At 53.7% G+C, this 22,471-nt stretch overlaps 1 protein-coding gene across 2 annotated transcripts; it reads left to right on the forward strand.

Annotated features, from left to right (window-relative positions):
- On the forward strand, positions 1-22,424 carry DRC7 (dynein regulatory complex subunit 7). Of its 2 annotated transcripts, XM_005692029.2 has the most exons (18): positions 1-18; positions 2,868-3,099; positions 3,688-3,862; positions 4,947-5,072; positions 5,820-6,014; positions 7,942-8,100; positions 9,999-10,217; positions 11,170-11,298; positions 14,952-15,024; positions 15,805-15,933; positions 16,149-16,277; positions 17,276-17,496; positions 18,283-18,498; positions 19,003-19,113; positions 19,202-19,312; positions 20,184-20,378; positions 21,241-21,380; positions 21,652-21,931. In XM_005692029.2, the coding sequence occupies exons 2-18, from the start codon at positions 2,903-2,905 to the stop codon at positions 21,743-21,745; spliced, it is 2,619 nt and encodes an 872-aa protein (XP_005692086.1). In that variant the 5' UTR covers positions 1-18; positions 2,868-2,902; the 3' UTR covers positions 21,746-21,931. The 2 variants fall into 2 exon arrangements, with proteins under 2 accessions (XP_005692086.1, XP_013826518.1); XM_013971064.2 differs by lacking the exons at positions 1-18; positions 5,820-6,014 and having other exon boundaries at positions 2,903-3,099; positions 21,652-22,424.

Below are 22,471 nucleotides of genomic sequence, written 5' to 3' on the forward strand. Positions count from 1 at the left end.
TACAGGCTGTCCTCAAGGGTGAGAGATGGGAGCTGGGGTGTGGGGTGGCTGAACCCCACCTGGCAGGGAGGAGGGCAAGGGCGCGGGCTCTGGTGGTAAGGGGGATTCTTCTGCCTGGGGCCTGTCAACCCCAAACTTTCTGGGGAAGTTTTCAGTGTGTGTGTGTGTGTGTGTGTGTATGTGATGGTGAAGAGGAGGTTGTTGCTGGGGAGAAAGACTCAGGGAAGGGCTTGTGGTGGGGAGCGCTGCTGGGCACAGAGTTGGAGGAACTTTAAGGCGGGACTGCCTTCCCCAAACTGTGCTTTAGCTGACGGGGCAGGCTGATGCAGGGAACAAGCGTTGCGAGTCCTGGCTCAGCACCTCTGATGACGTGTTCTGTGACCTTGGCTCAGAGCCAATTTCAGTGGCTGCCCACTGACACCTTGGCCTCCTCCCCTCCTATGTCTTTCCTTACTCACTCCCCCTCCACTAAACCATCCATTCCTTCTAGTATTTTTACATTTTATTAGGCCCTTAAATGCATGGATTTCAGAGCCAGAAATATACAGGTTCATGTATATTTCTGCTCCTTACTAGTTCTGTGACTTTAGGCCAAGCACTTAATCTCTCTAGGCCTCAGTATTCTCCTCTGAAAAGTGGGTATCATAACAGTATCTGCCTCATAGGGTCTCCGTAATGGAAAAACTCAGTCTTCCACCTTCTGTGTGTCTCCTTTACTTCTCAGACAAAACCCTTTGCTTCTGACTCTTCTGGTTACCAAATATGCGGGTTTTCCCCTCACTGAGTAATTCCTCTTTAAAATATTCATTTATGTATTTGACTGCCTCAGTTCTTAGTTGCATCGCACACAGATCTACATTGCGTCCTGTGGGATATTTCTTTGCAGCTCAAGGACTCCCTAGTCGTGACACGTGGGCTCAGTAGTTTTGAGGAATGGGCTTAGTTGCTCCACTGCATGTGGGATCTTAGTTCCCTGACCAGGGATCAAACCGACGTCCCCTGCATTGCAAGGAGGATTCTTAACCACTCGACCACCAGGGAAGTCCCAAGAGATGCTCCATGACACCACTTGGGTGTCCTACAATTCAGCTCAATTCTGACACTACCTCCTTGGAGTGGCATCAGATCCCACAGGTTAAAGGCTCAGTCCCACAAGACTCTTCCCACTCACTCCAGATGCCAATAGCAAGCAAGTAGTCAGTCCCGGGTTACCCACAACTTCTGTTCAATGTGGCTACCGATTGGGGGTTCCCATGACCCCTCCCTCGGGTTCTATTTATTTGCTAGAGAGGCACAGAGAACTCAGGGAAACACCTCATTACATTTACCAGTTTATTAAAGGACACAGTAGAGGACACAGATGGCCAGGCAGGTGAAGAGATACATAATGCGAGGTCTGGGGAGGTCTGTGAAGGTCCTGAGTGTAGGCGCTTCTATTCCCGAAGAGGACATTGCCTTTCCAACCTGGAGGCTCTCTGCACATCCTACTGTTGAGAGTCTTATGGAAGCTTCCTCACAGAGGCTTGATCAATTATTGAGCCCATTTCTACTCTTCTCTCATCTCTGGAGAATGGAGGAGGGGCTGGAAATTCCAAGCTTCCAGCCACAGCTTGGTCTTTCCGGTGACCAGAAAGACTCTCCATCAGGGAGTCATCCAGGGGGTCACCCAGCCTTGCTGAAACATTAAAAAAAAAATATGTGCCTGGTGTTCTTATCACTTTGGAAATTATAAGGGGACTGGATCTTTGATCCACTGTAGTGAGGCTGGGCTCTCTGGCTGCAGACAAGGCCTTCCCTAGGGCATATGAGCATATACAGCATTTCAGTGTCCATCCACCCCGCCCCCCCCAAACGTTTTCCATCCTGAGAGATGACGCAAGGGCTTGGCCAGAAGACTGCTGGCTGTGTCACTGACGCCTGCCCCTTATTCAGGTGCCTTAGAGGCAGCCCCATTCTTGCCCTCTCTGTGTTCCAAGTTTGGTGATGTTACCTCTTTTTTTCCTTCCTTGCTGTTATGAATGGGCTTCCCAGGTGGCGCCAGAGGTAAAGAATCCGCCTGCTAATGCAGGAGACATAGGAGACATAGGCTCAACCCCTGGGCTGGGAAACAACTGTTTGTCTCCAGTGTTGCCAACCATGGTGCCACCCAGTCTCGCGAGGCACTGGGAACCAGCCCTGTTAGCAACTTAGTGACTGAGCATGTAGGTGTCATATCTAAGAGGTCTAAAAGATAATTATGAATAAGTTTCTTTGAATTTAGACTTACTGGACTTCATAAATATATTTAATAGGAAACTTCATAATACTATCCATACAGCATTAACATCACCTGCCAGAAGGAGAAAGTAGCTGGCGGAATAAATATACAAAAAGCAAAGCAAGGTTAATAAGTCTCAGCTACCTGCTCCTGCCCTGACAATAGTCTCAACGTGTGACCTGCGACATCTCTGCTTCAAGGGGAAATTTGCAAATGTCAGAAAGGTGTTACAGGTGTGCTCACACCATGTGGAGACTTTCTGATGGAAAGGACGTTTAAGAGGGTCTTGCCTCCTCCCTTTGTGACCTAAACCAGCAGTCCCCAACCCTTCTGACACCAGGGACCAGTTTCATGGAAGACAATTTTTTTCATGAACCAGGGGTGGAGGGAAGTGGTTTCAGGATGATTCAAGGACATTACATTTATTGTGTAATTTGTTTCTATTATTATGACGTCAGCTCCACCTCAGATCATCAGACATTAGATCCTGGAGGCTGAGGACCCCTAAATTCTAAAGCACATCAAAGCACCACCCAAGGACGCAGGTGGTGTCATTGACTCCATTCTGGCCTGAAACTGGCCATTCTGAGTGCATTTAATCCTCCTGCAGCGACCTCCCCTCTAGACAGTCAGAGACACGCCAGAATGGAGGTCCTGAAGGAGAAAGTGGAGGAGGAAGAGGCGGCGGAGCGAGAAGAAGCAGCCGAGCGGGCCGAGAGGGGAGAGAAAACAAAGAGGCCGATGGAGGTGCGGAGAGGGGAAACCACCATGACGCAGGAGATGCTCAGAGACCTGGAGAGGAAGCTGTCAGAGATCGAGGTCTCTGTCCCGGAGAAGCTCTTGTGAGTGTCAGGGATGGGGAGGGAGGGGGCTTTGGCCCAGCCACCCTGGCGGGGGTCAGACCAGGGCTGGGCAGAGAGAGAGAGCAGGTCCGAATGGTAATGCCGGGGCTGGGAGGCAGCACGGGGACCTACAGGAGGCGGTCAGAGTGAGGACCAGGCTTTCAGGCTGTCTGGGCCAAGTCTCCACTCTGCCCCTCCCTAACTGTGCGACCTTGGGCAAGCCGCTCAGCCTCTCTGCATCATTTCCCTCATCTGTTTAAACGGGCAGCTGATCAACCCAGTGCTCGGTGACAGCCTAGAGGGGTGGGATGATGGAGAGGGGAGGGAGGTTCAAGAGGGAGGGGACCTATGTATCCTTATGGTTGTTGTACAGCAGAAATCAACACAACATAGTAAAGCGATTATCCTCCAATTAAGAATAGATTAAAAAAATAAAAGAGCAGCTGATAAAAAGACATTTCCCTCCTAAGTAGTTACGAGGATTAAATGAGGACAGAGTAGAGCCGGTGGCAGCTAAGGTAGACGGAGGGCTCCCTGTGTGCCAGGCCCAACCCTACGCAGGCTGATACCACCCTCTTGTGGACACAGGACCTTCACCAAGGACACTATCGACACCTCCAAGCTGCCCCTTTCCTACCAAAGCAACACGCTCAAGGAGGAGCACCTGCTGCAGGTGGCTGACAACTTCTCCCGCCAGTACAGCCACCTGTGCCCGGACCGGGTGCCCCTCTTCCTGCATCCGCTGAACGAATGCGAAGTGCCTGTAAGACTGGGTGGTAGAGGGCAGGGCCGGGGCCGGAGCACAGAGGGAGGGAGACGGGCCAAGCACAGCCCTCTCCTGGAGGGTGGGGGCGGGCAGCATATAAACTCAAATGCCCACAGGTCCCAGCAGGCCCAGTGTGCGTCATCCCTGCGGTGGCTTGGAGCCCCCATGCCCACGAGGCCAGCCCTGTGCAGAGAAAGGCAGAGATATAAGACAAAACGGGCCAGGACCCGAGTGCTGGCCTCCCTCCTTCTCACCCTGGGACCCAGGGCACGTCCCTGATCCTCACTGGGCCTCAGTTTCCCCACCTGTAGAGGGAACGGTAGAAGATGAATGAGAAGTTACAATGTGGCAGCCCCTACATAGGCTGACGGGCTTGCAGACCGTTTGATCTGGCCCACCTGGTGATGTAACCCTTGTGTTAGCTGCCAGCACTTGGAACTCAACTGTTCCCAACCAGATCTCTAGTCTCCTCTTTCCTGGATCTGGTAACCCCGGACCTGCATTTCTGCTATAGCTATCAGCGGGGGCTGCCCCTTAGGTGGGGCCATGTGTGATCTGGTGCTGGTGAAACCTTCCTCGAATTCACAGAGAAGGAGACCCCAGAGGCCTGGCTCCTGGCCCCAGGGCAGCAGAGCTGCCCCTCAAAGGCTGTGGAAGCACTAGCTCCCCCACGCTGGGCAGCGATCTAGAGCCAGACAGACCCGACTGTGCTACTGACTGTGAACCTGAACAAGTCAGCTCACCTCTCAGAGCCTCGGCTTCCTCACCCGTCAGCGGGACCTGCCTCACAGAGTTGCTGGGGTCAGGGAGGTGATGCAGGACTGAGCGGCGCTGAGTGGGGTTGTGGTAATGACGCAGTAGTGATCACATCACTAGCACAGGATTATGCTAGATCTGGGCAAGAAGGGCCTTGAGGGAATCCCTTCCTCCACCTCCCAAGGTCCTGAGTAGGAACCTGAGGCCCAGAGAGGCCTAGAGAGCCACCCCCAACCCCATCCTGAGGTCTCCAGCTTCCTCGGAGCACCGTGGTTTCCTCCCAAGTGGCACATTGCCCCAGGGCCTGTGGTCTCTCCCTTTGCAGAAGTTCGTGAGCACAACCATCCGGCCCACACTGATGCCCTACCCTGAGCTCTACAACTGGGACACCTGCGCCCAGTTCATCTCCGACTTCCTGTCCATGGTGCCTTTGCCCGACCCCCTCAAACCTGTAAGTACCACCTGAGGCTGCATCCTTAGGCCACGAAGCCAGAGATGGGAAACCAGGAAGGTCAGGAGAAGGAGGCTTGGCCAGCCTCGGGCCACAGTCTATGAGTCTGTCGGGGCCGAACCCCTCACCGACCCCCTGGCTGGGAGTGAGGCTAGGAACAGGCCCAGAAAGAGACAGCCACTTGCCTGAGGTCACACAGCATGCTTGATCTCTGAAATCCCACCTCTTTGACTCCTTTGCCTCCTTCGGCTTTCAGAGTCTTCTTTTTAGGACTTTAGGAGGTGGAAAAGGAGAGAGGGGGACCAGCTACCCACGTTTCAAGGCCACATTTTTTGGGTTCTGACCAGCTTAATCTCTTTAAGAATGGAGGGTGGGAAGGAGGGAGAGAGAAGGGGATATGTACACAGTGGAGAAAGAGAAGAGGGAGACAGAGGTAGGAGGTAAGGGTAACTTTGGAATAAAACCATAGACCATCCAATCAAAGATCCTCAGGCCAGAAGCCTCAACATCCAGACGGTCTTTCCCATCAGGAAGGAGTCCATGGCCCTTTGGAATTACAGGCAAATGTGGATTGCACTTTCTGGACACGGGGGCTGTGGTTTTCACCCCATTCTTAGCAGGCTCCCTAACCCAGCAAAGGGGAGGAGCCCCACTGGTGTTGAGCCTGCACACTGGCCCTGGTGCCCAGCCCTGGGGAGACTGGCGAGGGGCAGGGGGCAGCTGTACTGACCAGCCTGCTGTGCCCAGCCCTTGTACCTGTACTCCTCGACCACTGTGCTCAAGTACCAGAAGGGGAACTGCTTCGACTTCAGCACGCTGCTCTGCTCCATGCTCATCGGCGCCGGCTACGATGCCTACTGTGTCAACGGCTACGGCTCGCAGGACCTGTGCTACATGGACCTAACTCGGGAGGTGTGCCCACTCACCATGAAGCCCAAGGAGGTACAGCCGGGCCCCTGCTCCCCTCAGCATCACATGAGACACGCTATCCTTATAGCAGCCCGTCCCTGCCGCTGAGCTTTACAACTGGGACACCTGCGCTCACTGAAATCAAACCACTGATGATTTCTGTCCCCTTGGCATCTTCATGCACACAGCCCACTCCTCCAAACTGGCTGCTCCTCTCCACTTGTTGTCACTCAGCTTCAGCTACTGTGTTCCCCACATTAGTGAATGCCACATGGCGGCTATCTTCAGCCAAATTCTTCCAAATTTAGCCTGTGCACATGATAAAAATCCACCCAGTCATTTTCATATAAGGAAAAAGCAGACAAATGAACAGACATGTAGTTCTGTCTTCCCCCCCACCCCTTCATGTAAAAAGATCCCTTTTTTAACAGCACAAAATTTCACCAAACCTCCAGCAAACCACAGCAGGCAGTGGTGGTACTTTTATACATGCGGACTGAGCACACACCATAATGGCTCGAGGCAGCTGTGAACACTCAGAACACTTTCAAGTGAATTTAATTGTAGGAATCATTAAAGCATCTCTGTGCATTTCGAAAATAGCCGCACTACAGGCAGAAAGGACTTCTCAGGCAGCTCTAGTAAGAACCCACCTGCCAATGCAGGAGACGTAAGAGATGTGGGCTCAGTCCTTGGGTTGGAACTATCCCCTGGAGGAGGGCATGGCAACCCACTCCGTATTCTTGCCTGGAGAATCCCATGGACAGAGGAGCCTGGCAGGCTACGGTCCATAGGGTCGCAAAGAGTCAGACATGACTGAAGCGATTTAGCCTGCATGCACAGGCAGATAATGCTTTTCGTGAACTGGATTGATTCATGACCCTGGCCTTACCCAGGGTCAAGGCCCCGTGGGTATCTGCAGCTTGGGGCAGGGGATCCAGGGACCTGAGGCAACCAGCATGACGCACCTGTGTTATACCTTTGTGAGCCACTGGGGCCCCCGGGGCTGTTCCTGGTGGAGAAGGAGAGGGAGGCACCTGGTGAGAGCCCAGCCTGCTCTCCCAGCCCCGGCTCCCCAGGAAAGATGGAACAAAAAAAGCTCCATCACTGCTTTTGGCTCCAAAGGCCCATGAACTCACAAACAGGCCTCTTAGCTCAGCCAAAAATTTAATTATGAAATTGATATCAATAGCTAATGGTGCTGAGAACATTCCAGTCTATAAACCACTTACACGTTTCTTGACTTGGTTGCTCCTCTCAAGAGCACTGTATGGTAGGAATGATTGCTCTTGTGTTTTACATGTGAGTGTGTTGAGATGAAATAGTTTTTGTGACCAAAGTCACACACCCGGTAAATGGGTCCCTGGGGGCTGAGGCCCAGTCTGTCTGATCATGAATGGTGGAGATTCGCCATTTCTCCCTTATATCAGGTCCCCATTCTGCAGCTTCCGTGCTGTCTTTTCCTGGACATTTTCTGTCCTCCTAGCACACATTTCTGTACACACGCTCATGCACACACGTGCGCGCGCACACACACACAGAGGCTTTGTTCTTTTTCCGAGCCCAGGAAACTCTCACTTTGAGTCAACATATGAAGCCCTGCAGTGGTAAAACCTGGAAAATCTGATTCTCGACAATTTGCCCCTTTTTCTAAATCAGATCCAGATCGTAGCTAGTCTAGGCCGTGGAGGATGAAGAACAGAAGTCACACCTCCTGAGCTCTGGCCTGGATGGGCAACTCATACAGGCATTGTCCCGTCTCCATTTGGCAGATCAAGCCTGGGGAAAAGGTTCTCACTGAATTTTGCAGAAGAGGCTGCGGCTAGGGAAATGGGAGGACATGCCCACAGTCGCAGGTCTGGAGCTGAGGCTCTTTCTGTGTTTGGGGTCAGAGAGCCTGCAGACCCCAGGAGCAACAGTGTGCATGGCTGCCGATCCTTTCCCTCTTGTCTCGTGACAGACAGTCAAGGAGGAGGAAAAGGCACCCCCTAAGAAGTACGCCATCAAACCGCCCAGGGACCTGACCAGCAGGTTTGAGCAGGAACAGGAGATGAAGAGGCAGGAGGCAATAAAGGCTGAGGAGGAGAATCGGCGGAAGCAGGAGGAGGCACGCCTCTTGGTGGGTCCACCATCCTCAGCCCTCAAGCCATGAACTCCGCTCGAGAGAAGGGGCTGCTAGGAACGGGGAAACAGACCAAGGTCATGAAGGGATGTGTTTATGGGCCCCCAGGTTCAAATCCCCTCCTCCCTCTTCCAAACAACCCCACTTCCGCCCAGCCATGTGGGAATCCCAGTGGTGGTCAGCCAGATGCTAATACTACAGAGCTGTGCTGCCTGGGCCAATTCATTGTGTGGTGTGCAGTTCTGGTGTCCTCCTTGTTCCAGACCAGAAGCTCACTGAACATATACCTGCATACACTCTACATCCATCCTCCCATTCACCTTCCCACCTTCCTCCCACCATCCTCCCACAATCCTCCCACCACCCTCCCATCCGTCCTCCCATCCATTCTCCAGTTCACCCTCCCATCCATCCTCCCACCATCTTCCCACCATCCTCCCATCCATCCTCCCAACCATCCTCCCACCACCCTCCCATCCACCCTCCCATCCACCCTCCCACCACCCTCCCATCCACCCTCCCACACACCCTCCCATCCACTCTCCCATCCACTCTCCCATCCATCCTCCCATCCACTCTCCCATCCATCCTCCCATCCATCCGCCCACCAGCCTCCCATCCATTCTCCAATTCACCCTCCCATCCATCCTCCCATCATCCTCCCATCCATCCTCCCATCCATCCTCCCAACCATCCTCCCACCACCCTCCCATCCACCCTCCCATCCACCCTCCCACCACCTTCCCATCCACCCTCCCATCCACCCTCCCATCGACTCTCCCACCACCCTCCCATCCACCCTCCCATCCACCCTCCCACCACCCTCCCATCCATCCTCCCATCCACAGTCCCATCCACCCTCCCACCAACCTCCCACCATCTTCCCACCATCCTCCCATCCATCCTCCCACCATCCTCCCATCCACCCTCCCACCACCCTCCCATCCATCCTCCCATCCACCATCCCATCCACCCTCCCACCAACCTCCCACCATCTTCCCACCATCCTCCCATCCATCCTCCCACCATCCTCCCACCATCTTCCCACCATCCTCCCATCCATCCTCCCAACCATCCTCCCACCCACCCTCCCACCACCCTCCCATCCATCCTCCCACCATCCTCTCATCCATTTTCCAATTCACCCTCCCATCCATCCTCCCACCACCCTCCCATCCACCCTCCCATCCACCCTCTCACCACCCTCCCATCCACCCTCCCACCACCCTCCCATCCATCCTCCCATCCACCATCCCATCCACCCTCCCACCAACCTCCCACCATCTTCCCACCATCCTCCCATCCATCCTTCCTCCCACCCTCCCACCTACCCTCCCTCCCACCCTCCCACCTACCCTCCCATCCACTCTCCCATCCATCCTCCCACCTTCCTCTCTCCCATCCTTCCATCTCTCCTCCTATCCACCCACACTTTCATCATCCTCTCATCTACTTTACTTCCCTCCCTTCTTGTCTTTCCTTCCATACAGTATTTATTCAGGGTCTACTGTGGGGTGCAGTAGACCCTGGGGATGCAATAATGAACTTGGCACAGTGACCCTTTTCCCAGAGGGATGCAGATAGGGAAGCCATATGGTGTCCCTCTATCTTTCTCACCCAGAATCACAACACAGAAAGCCAAAAATCCCAGATATCCCAGAGCTCCAAAAGGTCAAGTTATAAACCACAGATCGAGCTAGATCCTCCCATTTTATCTATAAGAAAACAGGTTCAGAGGTGGGGTGATGTCCTCAAGGTCACAAAGTCAACCAGAGATGCAGTGTGGATCAAAATTTGGTTATTTTGCCAGTTCCTCAGCCTCAGGGAGATGTTTGGACCCCTGATGATCCCCTTCCCATCCATTTGCCGCGAGGTCACCCACCTTTCCCGTGCAGGAACAGGAAAATGCAAAGACCGACCCCCTGCACGGCCTTCGTGTGCATTCCTGGGTCCTGGTGTTGTCGGGGAAACGCGAGGTGCCTGAGAGCTTTTTCATTGACCCATTCACTGCACGTAGCTACAGCACCCAGGACGATCACTTCCTGGGAATTGAGAGCCTTTGGAACCACAAGAACTACTGGGTCAACATGCAGGATTGTTGGAACTGCTGCAAGGTGCTCGGCGGGCCTGGGCGGGTGTGGCAGGCACAGTGGGGGAGGGTGGGTGTGGTCAGTGGGGAGAGCTGGCCACCAGCCAAGGGGGCTTTGGACTTTTCCTGGAGTACCCAGGGCTACTGCTTTGCCCATACATAATCATTCCAGTATAATTATTGTCACTCTCTTAGTTTCTGTATCCTTATAAAATGTGGGTTGTTAGTTCAATTGATTTTTAAAAAACATTGTATTGAAGTGCAATATACATGCAGAAAAATGCTCTTATCCTACACGTCCTGCTCAGTGAACTTCCATACATATTTATGTATAAAAACTCAGTGCCAGGATTTCCCTGGTGGTCCTGTGGTTGAGAATCCCTTTCAAATGCAGGGGATGCGGGGTTGATCTCTGATGGGGAACTAAGATCCCATATGCCCTGGGATCACTTCACTGCAATGAAGATCCCTTCATTGCCCTGGGGCAATGAAGACCCAGTGCAGCCAAAACAAAACCCAAAACCTCAGTGCCATTTACAGAAGTTAAAAAATATGTGCACATGTTTGGAGGGAGGTGGTAACTGGATACCACGGGACTTTCTGGGAGTGTGGATAATGTTCTATTTCTTGAACCGGTCTTTGCTATACAGCGACACCTCATCTCTTCCTGTAAGGACAATGCCGAATGAGCTCCACATCCAGGCCTATCCCAGGCCAGAGAGTTTTCGAGTCTCTCACCCTGAGACCAACACGGGAAGGCAGTCAGCGCCCCCAGGGCCTCCATCCCCCTGTGGGGATGAGGAGGGCAGGCGAGGACTCTCAGAGGCAGCCTGGAGCCACATTCTGGCCCCTCTGAGACCCAGCGGGGTGTCTTCTCACCCTGGGCTTGGCTGTTCCCCGCCCGCTCCCTGCCCCTGTGGAGCAGGAGGGGGGTGCACTGGCTGTGGGGTGTGCTCAGCGACCCCTTTCTCCATCAGGAGTTGGTCTTCGACCTGGGAGACCCCGTGAGGTGGGAGTACCTGCTCTTGGGGACTGACAAGCCTTTCCTGTCCCTGACCGAGGAGGAGGACGAGGGGATGAATGATGATGATGACGTGGAAAACCTGGTGAGCCTCTGTGGAGTGGGGGGACTTGACACCCTGTCTTGCTTCAGGCCAGCCTGGCGCACTTCCCCCCACAGGTATGTGTCTAGGGCGGGGGGAGCAGTTCAGATAGATCACTTATAGATTCCTTGAAGCAGAAGGGCCTGGACCATGCCCTCATTTTACAGATGGGCAGACTGAGGCCCAGACAGGTCCAGCGACCTGCCCGGGACCCCCAAATGGTGCAGGGAAAGGCTGGGACTTGCATTCAGGCCTCCTGCCCAGCCCCCACACTCACAGCCCACACCCTGTTCAGCGGTTGCCCTGCCCTTTGGAGTAGGGCGATAAGACCCTCTCCACAAACCTGGGGAGCCCCAGAACCCATCCCTCACATCCAGGCCTCTCCTGCGTGGTCACCATGATCCTCCACACGCACTTCCAGACCTTTCTTGTCCCACCTATCAGCCCTTCTGAAGGTCACTGACCTGGTCATCTCTGAGCTCCTACTCAGGGGCAATCCAGGCAGGTCTGCATGAGGCCCTGTGAGTGGAAGCCAGAGGCCCAGAAGCCTTCACTCCTGGCTCTGACATCTTGGGCAAACTTCCGAACTGGTGGAAGCTTCAGTTTCACCTTCTGCATGAAAAATGGGGGCATGGGGTCAGTTACATCGTGGTAGTAGTAACAGGGGTATTCGTTTGCCAAAGCTGCCATAACACAGACTGGGCGGCTTAAACAGTAGAAATTTCTTTTCCCACAGCCCTAGAGACTGGAAGTCGAGCTGTCAGCAGGGTTGGATTCCCCTCAGCTTGTAGGGGTGCCCACCCCCAGGTGCTCACACTCTTTCCTCTGTGTGCGTCTGTGTCCTAATCTCTTCCTATAAGGTCACCAGTAGTATTGGGTTAGGGCTCAACCAAAGGACCTCAGTTTAACTTTGATACCTCTTTAAAGATCTTGTCTCCAAATATAGTCACATTCTGGGGTTCTGGGTACTAGGACATATGAGTTTTGGGGGGATACAAGTCAGCCCATAGGTAACACTCATATGGCCCTTTCTAAGTGCTGTGAGAGCGACAGTGTTAGTCTCAGTTGTGTCTGACTCTGCCACCCCGTGGGCTGTAGCCCGCCAGACTTCTCTGTCCATGGGATTTTCCAGGCAAGAATACTGGAGCGGGTTGGGATCTTCCCGACCCAGAGATTGAACCCGGGTCTCTTGCATTGCAGGCAGATTCTTTACCATCTAAGCCACCAGGGAAGCCCTTCTAAGTGCCAGTAGGTGTTTAACTTGCCAATATCTTCACAGCTACCTGGTGTGATGGGTACTAGTGATTATTATTGCCCCATTTTACTGACAGGAAGGCTTACGCACAGAGGGTGAAATAACTGACCCAAAGTTACACAGCCAATAAGTGACAGAGCTGGGATTTGACTTGGGATTTGACAGTCCGGCTCCCAAGTCTGGGTTCTCAAAGGCAGTTCTTTTCGGCCTCCTGGGGCTGTTTGAGGACAAGTGAGACCACCGGTGTGAAGTGCTTGGACAGACGTGTAGACCCAGCTGGAAGTGGTGTTGAGTGTTCTCAGCGTCTTCTCCCTGGAGACCAGAGAGCCTCCTCTCCTGAGCAGTAAATCCTGGACCACTGGCACCCCCTGCAGGCGTCAAAATGAGAACAGACAGGCCAAGTGGGTGTCAGAAGCCTGAGCAATTTGGCAAGAAGAGTTTTGTTTTTGTTTTTTTTAATTTTTTATTTTATATTGGAGTATAGCCGATTAACAATGTTGTGATAGTTTCAGGTGAACAGCAAAGGGACTCAGCCATGCCTTTACATGTATCCATTCATGGAGAAGTTTCAAACTGAGAAAATCTTATGCCAAGTTTCTGTGATTACCTAACCTGAAGATCACTTGTCCAATGCAGTTGCTAAGTCGTGTCCGACTCTTTGCGACCCCATGGACTGTAGCCTGCCAGGCTCCTCTGTCCATGGGATTCTCCAGGCAAGAATACTGGACTGGGTTGCCATTTCCTCCTCCAGGGGATCTTCCTGACCCAGGAGCGAGCCCACATCTCCTGCATTGCAGGCAGGTTCTTTATCAGTGAGCCCCCAGTGAAGCCCTTAAACCTGAGTTTGTTTCTGTTTTTAAATTGAACATCAGAGAAGTCATACTGGAGAAAGGCCTTATAAGTGAATGCATTCAATGTGAAAAATGTTTCACCCATAAATCCTCTTTCTATGTACATGAAAGAATTCACCCTGGAGAAAGGCCTTCTACCTGCAATGAATGTGGGAAATCTTTCATCAACAACTCCAATTTCCATAGACATCAGAGAATTCACACGGGAGAAAGCCCTTATGCCTGTAATGTATATGGAAAATCTTTTATAACTCTGGCTGGCATCCGTTATCATCAGAAAGTTCACAGAGGGGAAGTGCCATATAAGGGCAGTAACTATGGGACCTCCTTTAATCAAATGCACCTCCTCAGTTCCGGTAGGAAAATCCACACTGGAGAAAAGTCTTATGAGTGCAGTGAATGTGGGAAATCTTTTACTGCTAACTCTGGCCTTCGGTATCATCAGAGAATTCACAGTGGAGAAAGGCTTTATGAGTGCAGTGAACGTGGGAAATCTTTTATTGCTAGGATGAGCCTTCTCAATCATCAGAGAGTTCACACTGAAGAAAGACCTTATAAGTGCAGTGACTGTAGAAAATGTTTTATTAGCAGTTCGAGCCTTCTTCGTCATCAGAGAGTTCACAGCAGAAAAAGGCCTCATGAGTGCAGTGAACGTGGGAAATCTCTTCCTGCTAGCTGTGGCCTTCGGTATCATCAGAGTTCATTTGCCTAGACTAGGCCTTATTTGCCAGATGGGGAAACTAGGCTCAAAGAGAAAGAAAAACAGTAAGGTCAACCAGAAAGTGAAAGTGAAGTCGTTCAGTCGTGTCCGACTCTTTGCGACCCCATAGACTGTAGCCTACCAGGCTCCTCTGTCCGTGAGATTTTCCAGGCAATAGTACTGGAGGGGATTGCCATTTCCTTCTCCAGGGGATCTTCCCGACCCAGGACACGAACCCGGGTCTTCCACATTGTAGACAGACGCTTTACTGTCTGAGCCACCAGGGGAGGAAAGCTAGAATACTGTCAGAAGTGGGATTCGAACCCACGCCTCCAGGGGAGACTACGACCTGAACGCAGTACCTTAGACCCCTCGGCCAGCAGTGTCCCAAACCCTTATGTGCATTTATCAGCCAATCCTCCCAAGCAGTTAGAAAACTGAGACTCAGAGCCACTAAGGGACTTTGCCTGAGCTGGTGTTGGATGGAGGGTGGGGCTTGGGCCCACCCGACTCCAGAAGCCCCTCTTCTAATGAAAGGCCTGTGGCTTTGTCTCCTGCCTCTGCGGGAAGTTGGGGGTGGGGTGGGGCGGGGGGGGGTTACACAGGACAGGGTGTGGCTGTCCTCGCCAGGTGCCAGGTGGGTAGAGGGGTGGAGCTGCTCCTCCTCCTCCCCCCATCTCAGGTCATACCAGGTCAGATCTCTAGCACCCCTGAGGGAGCTGACAAGCCACCTTGGGGGGCTTGGCCCTGGGGGATGAGGGAGCAGCTCTGACCTGCCCATAAGTCAGCCCTGATCAGAAGGCCCAGTCCTAATCAGAACTACCCACCCCACCCCCACCTCTCCCAACAGGGCAAGGAGGATGAGGATAAGAGCTTCGACATGCCGCCCTCGTGGGTGGAGCAGATTGAGATCTCCCCGGAAGGTACAGCATCTCTGGGCCTTTGGGGGCATCTGTGGAGGCGGAATGCCTGCAGAGGCTGCCTCCGCCCCTCATTTCCAAACCCCGGCCCCATGTTTCCTGCTGCACCCTCTTCATCTCTTCCTTCCCACATACACGCTCAGCTCTGCGGCCGGGAGCCTGACCCTAGTCTGGCACACAGGACAGGGCTCAGTTACCAGACCCAGGGTGATGGAGTGTGGCAGGTGCTGTTCCCCTCCCTCAGCCCACTCTGCCAGGAGGAGACTATGCACAGTACCCGGCGGGGGCAGGGAAAGCGGGGGGGCAGAGCATGCTTGTGCCCCGTGCCAGCCTCTGCTGATTGCTGAGATTTCCATCTGGGAGTGCCTGGACCCACGGGGAGGACCTAGGCTGTCTCAGCAGGGCGGGAAGGGCTGGAGAGGGTGTCATGGGAACTGGGGGTTGGAGGCTGGGAGTGGGTGGGCAGAAAGGGCTTCTGGGAGGAAGGCTCATCTAAGCTAAGTTTTAAGGAATCGGAAGAAGTCAGCACAGTAAGGGCAGGAGGGGATGGTGTTTCCAGCCGAGGTCTGGAAGAGTGCGGTGTGGTCAGGCTCAAGCTGAGATGTCCTCCAGGGCAGGAGCTGCCCTCGTGACTTGTCCCCTCTGCCTCCTTGGAGTGAGCTTGGGGGCTGGAGGAGTTGAGCAAACAGCACAGTGGACAGAGGCTGAAGTGTGGCTGGTGAGGCTGGCTTTCCCTTCCCCCAGTCTGGGGAGGAAAGACCCCAGCCCACTCTGTGTCCTCAGCATTCGAGACCCGCTGCCCAAACGGGAAGAAGGTGATACAGTACAAGAGGGCGAAGCTGGAGAAGTGGGCCCCGTACCTCAACAACAACGGCCTCGTGTGCCGCCTCACCACCTACGAGGACCTGGAGTGTAAGTAGGCAGCTCTAGCTGCGGGGGGCGGGGGGGGGGCGGGGGGGAGGGGGCTGAAGAGCTGGGTTCCCCGACATGTTATGTGACCTCGGTCATGTCACCACCCCTATCCGTGTGAGTGTGGGCCATGCTGTTGTGCTCTGTGTGCTGGGAGTGGTGGGACACCAGCTGGGGGATCTGGCCTGGCTGCTTCAGACACTGATCGGGCCCCACAGGTACCAAGACTTTGGAGGTGAAGGAGTGGTACCAGAACAGGGAGGACATGTTGGAGCTGAAGCACATAAACAAGATCACGGGCTTGAATGTCGACTATTTCAAGCCAGGCCACCCCCAGGCACTGCGCAGTGAGTGGACCCCATCACTAGGCCAGCTAAGAGCCCAGGGTGGGGGCCTCATGTGCTCCTTAGAGCAGCCTCCACAGCAGCTGATGCATGGTGGGAGGAACCAGCATCCTTATTGCCAGGGTTCTTGCGTGGCAAGCAACCGAAATAGCCCCTGCCTCCCCAAGCAAAGCAGATGTGTGGGAGGTCAGAGGAAGCACAGAAAATCTAAGGAAATGTGACAAGTGTTCCTCCAGGAAAGGTAAAGCAGGGCTGCTGCCCATGCTGTGGTTGGGATCAGGTACCCATTGTGGCCACGTTTACAGGGGTTAGGATGCCTACAAGAAAACCAACAAGCACTCCCAGAAGGGCAATGCAGGGGGCAGAAGTGTGGCAGTGCAGATGTGGTGGCGAGCCCAGGAGGCTGGGAAGCAGGGAAGGACATATCCTGGGAGGGAATTAACAACCCAATCCAAGAATTCACAAAAGAAAAACATAGGGTCAATATACATCTAAAAACATGTCCAATCTCACTTGGTTGAGACAGGAAGGGGAGGGGAGGGACGGGAAGGGAAGGGGAAAGAAAGAAAGAAAATCAATAAGGGACCAACCTACAACCCTTCAGTTGGCAAAAATGAAAAAATGGCCCTACCACCTGTAAGCAAGAAACTCCCCTTCATTCCCGGTAGGACAGCAAGTTGGCACAACTTTTCTGGGGAGCAGTTGGGCAAAATAATCAATGATACCTTTCAATTATGTGTTTTTTGACCAGCAGTTCTGTTGCACAAATAGCAGGCAAGAAGGAAACATACATCAAACAGATGTTCATCATGGTGTTGATTATAATAACAAAAAAGCTGGAAGCAGCCTAAACACCTAGCTCTAGGGCATTGGTGACGTCATACATGAGGCTTCTCCCCAGGGCCTGGGGTCGGGTTATGAAGCCAGGGGCTCCAGGTGCTCACCTAGGCGTCGCCCCGCCCGGGCCTCCCCCCTCTCCCCCGGCCACCCCCTCCCCGCAGTGCACTCGTACAAGTCCATGCAACCTGAGATGGACCGTGTCATGGAGTTTTACGAAACGGCCCGCGTGGACGGCCTGATCAAGCGGGAGGAGACGCCCAAGACGATGACAGAGTACTACCACGGACGGCCGGACTTCCTCTCCTACCGCCATGTCAATTTCGGGCCCCGGATGAAGAAGCTGGCTTTGAACAGCGCGGAGTCAAACCCCCGGCCCATGGTGGTAAGTACCTGCTGGGCATGGGGATGGGATGCCTGCCTACACTGGTGGGCCAAGGTTACCCTGAAGGGGAGGAGCCCCGACTCCAGGGAGGCTTCTTTACTGAGTGACCTTTCCTGTTTTACTAAACACACCATCTCGGGTCTGTCTGATGCCAGACATCAGCCACTGGGCCACCGAGATATTATGTCCTTGTGTGTGTGTATACGCACTCTTGACTAAACACTTAGAAAATATGTAAAATTATAAAAAGTAAAAAATATCTCAGAATGCCATCTCTCAGCTATTATCACATATTAATAGACTGGATTTTGAGAGTCTTTTCAAAGATGTGTATGTGTGTGTGTGTGCACGCGTGCAGAATTCCTATATCACCCTCTTCACTTAAATTGTGCGGCTTTTTCCTCCATATCATCACAAGTTATTTTACACCTTTATTTAACGTCTGCACACCAAAGAAGCTCTTTTTAGCAGTAAGCATTGTCAAGTGATAGAGCAGGCTGCCTGGAGAGGTGGTGAGCTCCCCGTCTCTGGAGGTGGGCAACCAGAGTCTGGCAGAAGGAGCTAGAGAAGAAATGGCGCACCACACAGGGCTGGAGCGCTGGGCACTGAGAACCCCTGGGGCCTTGAGAGCCACTGTCTAGCTGGGAGGGGCTGTTCTACATGAACCCCGCCCCCCAAATAACCCCAGACCCCAGCGTCCCTGAGGGTCCTTTGCGCCTGTCCTCAGGGCAGGCACAGAAGTTCCCCTTTTCCACCCCGCCTCCTCCGTATCTTCTGGTGTCCCAGAAAATCACAGAGCGATTCTTCCGCAACCCTGCGAAGCCTGCGGACGAGGACGTGGCCGAGCGAGTGTTTCTGATCGCGGAGGAGCGCATTCAGCTGCGCTATCACTGCCGCTCGGACCACATCACGGCCAACAAGCGTGAGTTTCTGCGGCGCATGGAGGTGGACAGCAAGGGCAACAAGATCATCATGACCCCTGACATGTGTATCAGCTTCGAGGTGGGCTCGGGAGTCTCGCGGGCATGGGCAGGATGGGGTGGAGTGAGGAGAGAGCCCTGGGGCCCTACACGCTGTTTTGGGGACCTAGGAGAACTGGGGTGGAAGGCCCTGGTACCCAGCCTGGAAATTCATCTTCGCCCCTGGGAAAATCAAGACCTCCCATCTGGGAATAATACTCTTTGAGCTCCTCTGAAAATCGTCTCCTTTTCCATCCTGCACCAAGGCTGTGACAGATCTCAACACCTCCACGGGGCTGGATTTCCTAGTTCCAGTCCTGACTTTGCTGGCACATTCCTTGGCCCCTCTGAGTCTCCGGTTTCTCTTCTGTTGCTAGTTGTGCTTTTAGAGATGCAACAGATCGAGAGAGGCGAAGCAACTGGCTGGAGGTCACACAGCTAGAAAATGGCAGGGGAAGATTTGAACCCAAGAGGTCTGGCTCCAGAATCTGCCCACAACGCCAGCCGTTGCTGCTGCTTCTCCGAGTCACTGTGGTGGTTGTTCCAGGTGGAGCCAATGGAGCACACCAAGAAGCTTCTCTACCAGTACGAGGCCATGATGAAGCTGAAGAACGAGGAGAAGCTGTCCAGACATCAAGCCTGGGAGTCAGAGCTGGAGGTCGGGTGTTCTGCGGGAGAGGGGCCAGATGGCAGGTAGCAGGGGTGGGGGGTGTTTCAACCATGCCTGCCCCCACTTCCCAACTCAGGTGCTAGAGATCCTGAAGCTTCGGGAGGAGGAGGAGGAGGCACACACACTGACCATCTCCATCTATGACACCAAGCGCAACGAGAAGAGCAAGGAGTACCGGGAGGCCATGGTGAGCCCTGCTCCCTGGCTTCCCCCGGACCCCTCCCCCACCCAGGGTGCTGAGGTTGATAGAGATTCTGGGCGGAAGCCCTTTAGAGGTGATGAAGTTATTGACACCGCAGTGGTCCTCTGCTGTGAGCTGACCATTTCCCTGGATCATGCCCCAACACGTGCTCAGGATACAGGCCAGGTCCCCGGATACCACCTCCAGGAACTATGGCCAAGCCTAGACCTCCAGCTGGGGGCTTCCCTGGAGGTTGTGGCCTGGGCTGGTAGCACCAGCGAGTGGGCTCTGGCCACGGGCCTGAGCTCTCTGGTGCCTGCACACAGGGCCTTCACATTACCCACTCTGGTTGCAAGACCTAGCTTGGTTTTTTTGAGGCCAGCTTCAAAATCCCCTTCACCAACCAAGTGGAGATTTCTTTAAAAAAAAAAATAGATGAGGTTGGCCAAGACAGGACTGGGCACCTGAGGTCTGGTTCTCAGACCGCCAGAGGTGGGGATGTCCGCCCCCACATCTCCAGCTTCACTGGGCTCTGGCGGTCAACACAGGACATAAAGAAGGCCTGAGGGTAGAAGGGAAAGAAGGAACTCACCAGCAGTTTGTAACATCATTAACAACGACGCTTTATTACCATTTATCGAGTGAGCATCTGCTGAGTGATAGGTATGTACTGAGGCTCGAGTGGAGACGTGTGAACTCACAGACACCAGAGTTGGCTGTCACCAATAACCATGAACTCAGGAGACAGCACAGAGCCCTCTGAGGCCTCAAGCACAGAGGGTTTGGGGCCCGGTTCTGTGTGGTCATATCTCCATAGAGCTGTCTGGGGGGTGTCTGCGGCCCCTGCTGGTCCAGCCGACCCTCGGTCCCCTTACAGGAGCGCGTGCTACATGAGGAGCACCTGCGACAGGTGGAGGCCCAGCTGGACTACCTGGCCCCGTTCCTGGCCCAGCTCCCGCCTGGGGAGAAGCTCACGCGCTGGCAGGCAGTGCGCCTCAAGGAGGAGTGCCTCAATGACTTCAAGCAGCGGCTCATTGACAAAGCCAACCTCATCCAGGCCCGGTTTGAAAAGGTGCAGCCGGGGCCCTGGCAGGGGTGGGGACCTCGGCATCCTTCACCGGAAAACTAGCCCAGGGCTGTTGGCTCACCATCTCATAGACTTGTGAGGGACTAACGGGTGGAGGGGGAGGAGGTCAGTGCCTGGTGTGTCCAAAGGACCAAGCTGTCCTTCCTCATCCTTGTTTATTGGGTTGAAGGGTGGATGGAGAGGTGGATGAGTGAACAGAGGGATGGAGGGGTGGATGGCGGGCTGGCTGGAGCATTATAACTCCTCCTATAGTTTTTGACCCATTTCTGTTGGTCAGGTACACACTGTGTAGTTCCCCTGCATTATCTTATTTAATCTTCACAAACGGCTCTATGGTGGTGCGGGTGGGGGTGAGTGCAATGACCCTCATTTTGCAGATGACAGATTGGAAGCTCTGAAAATGTACTTTGACCAGAGTCACATGGCTCTCAGTCCTGACTCCTGCTCTAACCTCGTGGACATGTTGTTGTTTAGTCGCTAAGTTGTGTCTGACTCTTTCTAACCCCATGGACTGTGCAGCCCACCAGGGTCCTCTGTCCATGGGATTTCCCAGGCAAGAATACTAGAGTGGGTTCCCATTTCCTTCTCCAGGCAATCTTCCCCAGTCAGGGGTCGAACCATGTCTCCTCTATTGGCAGGCTGATTCTTTACCACTGAGCCACCTGGGAAGTCCTTGTGGACATACAGCCCTCTAAACAAGGCCCCAGGTTTTCTGCCTCTGCTTCTCTGGCTTCTATGAGAAGGGGTGACGGGGCTGACCTTGTGGGGCTGTCTGATGCCCTGTGCAGGGGCGGGGTCAGCCTGCAGTCTGGGTCAGCCCTCCTGCTCTCCTTCCCCGTGCCCACAGGAGACTCAAGAGCTGCAGAAGAAGCAGCAGTGGTATCAGGAGAATCAGGTGACCCTGACACCTGAGGATGAAGACTTATACCTGAGTTACTGCTCTCAGGCCATGTTCCGCATCCGTATCCTGGAGCAGCGGCTCAGTCGGTGAGGAGGCAGGGGTGGCGGGAGCCAAGAGGACCCACAAGGATGTTGGAGCATCAGCTTTTGTTTTTTTGGTTGTGCTGGGTCCTCATTGCGGTGCATAGGCAGAAGCGGTTGTGGCACGCAGGCTTAACTGCCCTGCGGCATGTGGGCTCTCAGTTCCCCAACCAGAGATCCAACCCATGTCACCTGCAATGGAAGAAGGATTCTTAACCACTGGACCACTAGGGAAGTCTCAAAGTACCAGCTTTGTAACCCTTCCCTCTGATTTCAGACACAAGGAGCTGGCCCCACTGAAGTACTTGGCTCTGGAGGAAAAGCTCTACAAGGACCCACGCCTGGTGGAGTTACTTAAAGTCTTTGTTTGATGCTCTTCACCCCCTACACCTGTGGTCCTCTGAGTCCCTCCTGAGGCCCCAGCAAAGCTGCCAGAGAAAGAAACCTCCCCCAAAGCCTGGCCCTTTGTGTTCCGTACGCCCAGCTAATGACCATCCACTCAGGCACACTACTTTCCTGCTTTTCCTAATTTACCTATAAATAAACACTTGCCATTTGCCACATGTACCTCATGTTTCACAGACTCCAGCAGCAGCCCTTTTTTCCTTCCCTTCTTTATCTGTGGCCTGGGACCACCTTTACAGCCTTATCTTATTTAATACAGCAACTGCATCCCCATTTCACACATGGCTAATTAGTGGCTGATAAGAAGAGGCGCTGGAATTCAGTCTCTTGCAGCCTAGCGTCAAGAAGCCAAGTTCTGGGGCACACACCGTAGGCTTGCCATTCCCACTTTGTGAGCTGGGCCACCCCAGCCATGGTGGGGATGCAAGGCCCTCAGTTTGCAGACAAGAAACTGGAAGCTCTGAAATGTACCGGATCCAGAGCTACATGGCTGTCTCAGCCTTAACCCCGGGTCTGACTTCATAAGCATTATATCCCTTTAAACAAGATCCCAGCGGCTTTCTCCCAAGACATGTGTGTGACCCCTGCCTCTGCTCCTCTGACTTCTGTGGGTAGCGGCTCTTCCCAAAGCCCACCCTACCCGAGTCCCAAATGAAGTCGGCCTTTATCGGGTTCCAAATCCAAATTGGTGG

Source organism: Capra hircus, chromosome 18 (genome assembly GCF_001704415.2).
Source record: "Capra hircus breed San Clemente chromosome 18, ASM170441v1, whole genome shotgun sequence".
Lineage (NCBI taxonomy): Eukaryota > Metazoa > Chordata > Mammalia > Artiodactyla > Bovidae > Capra > Capra hircus.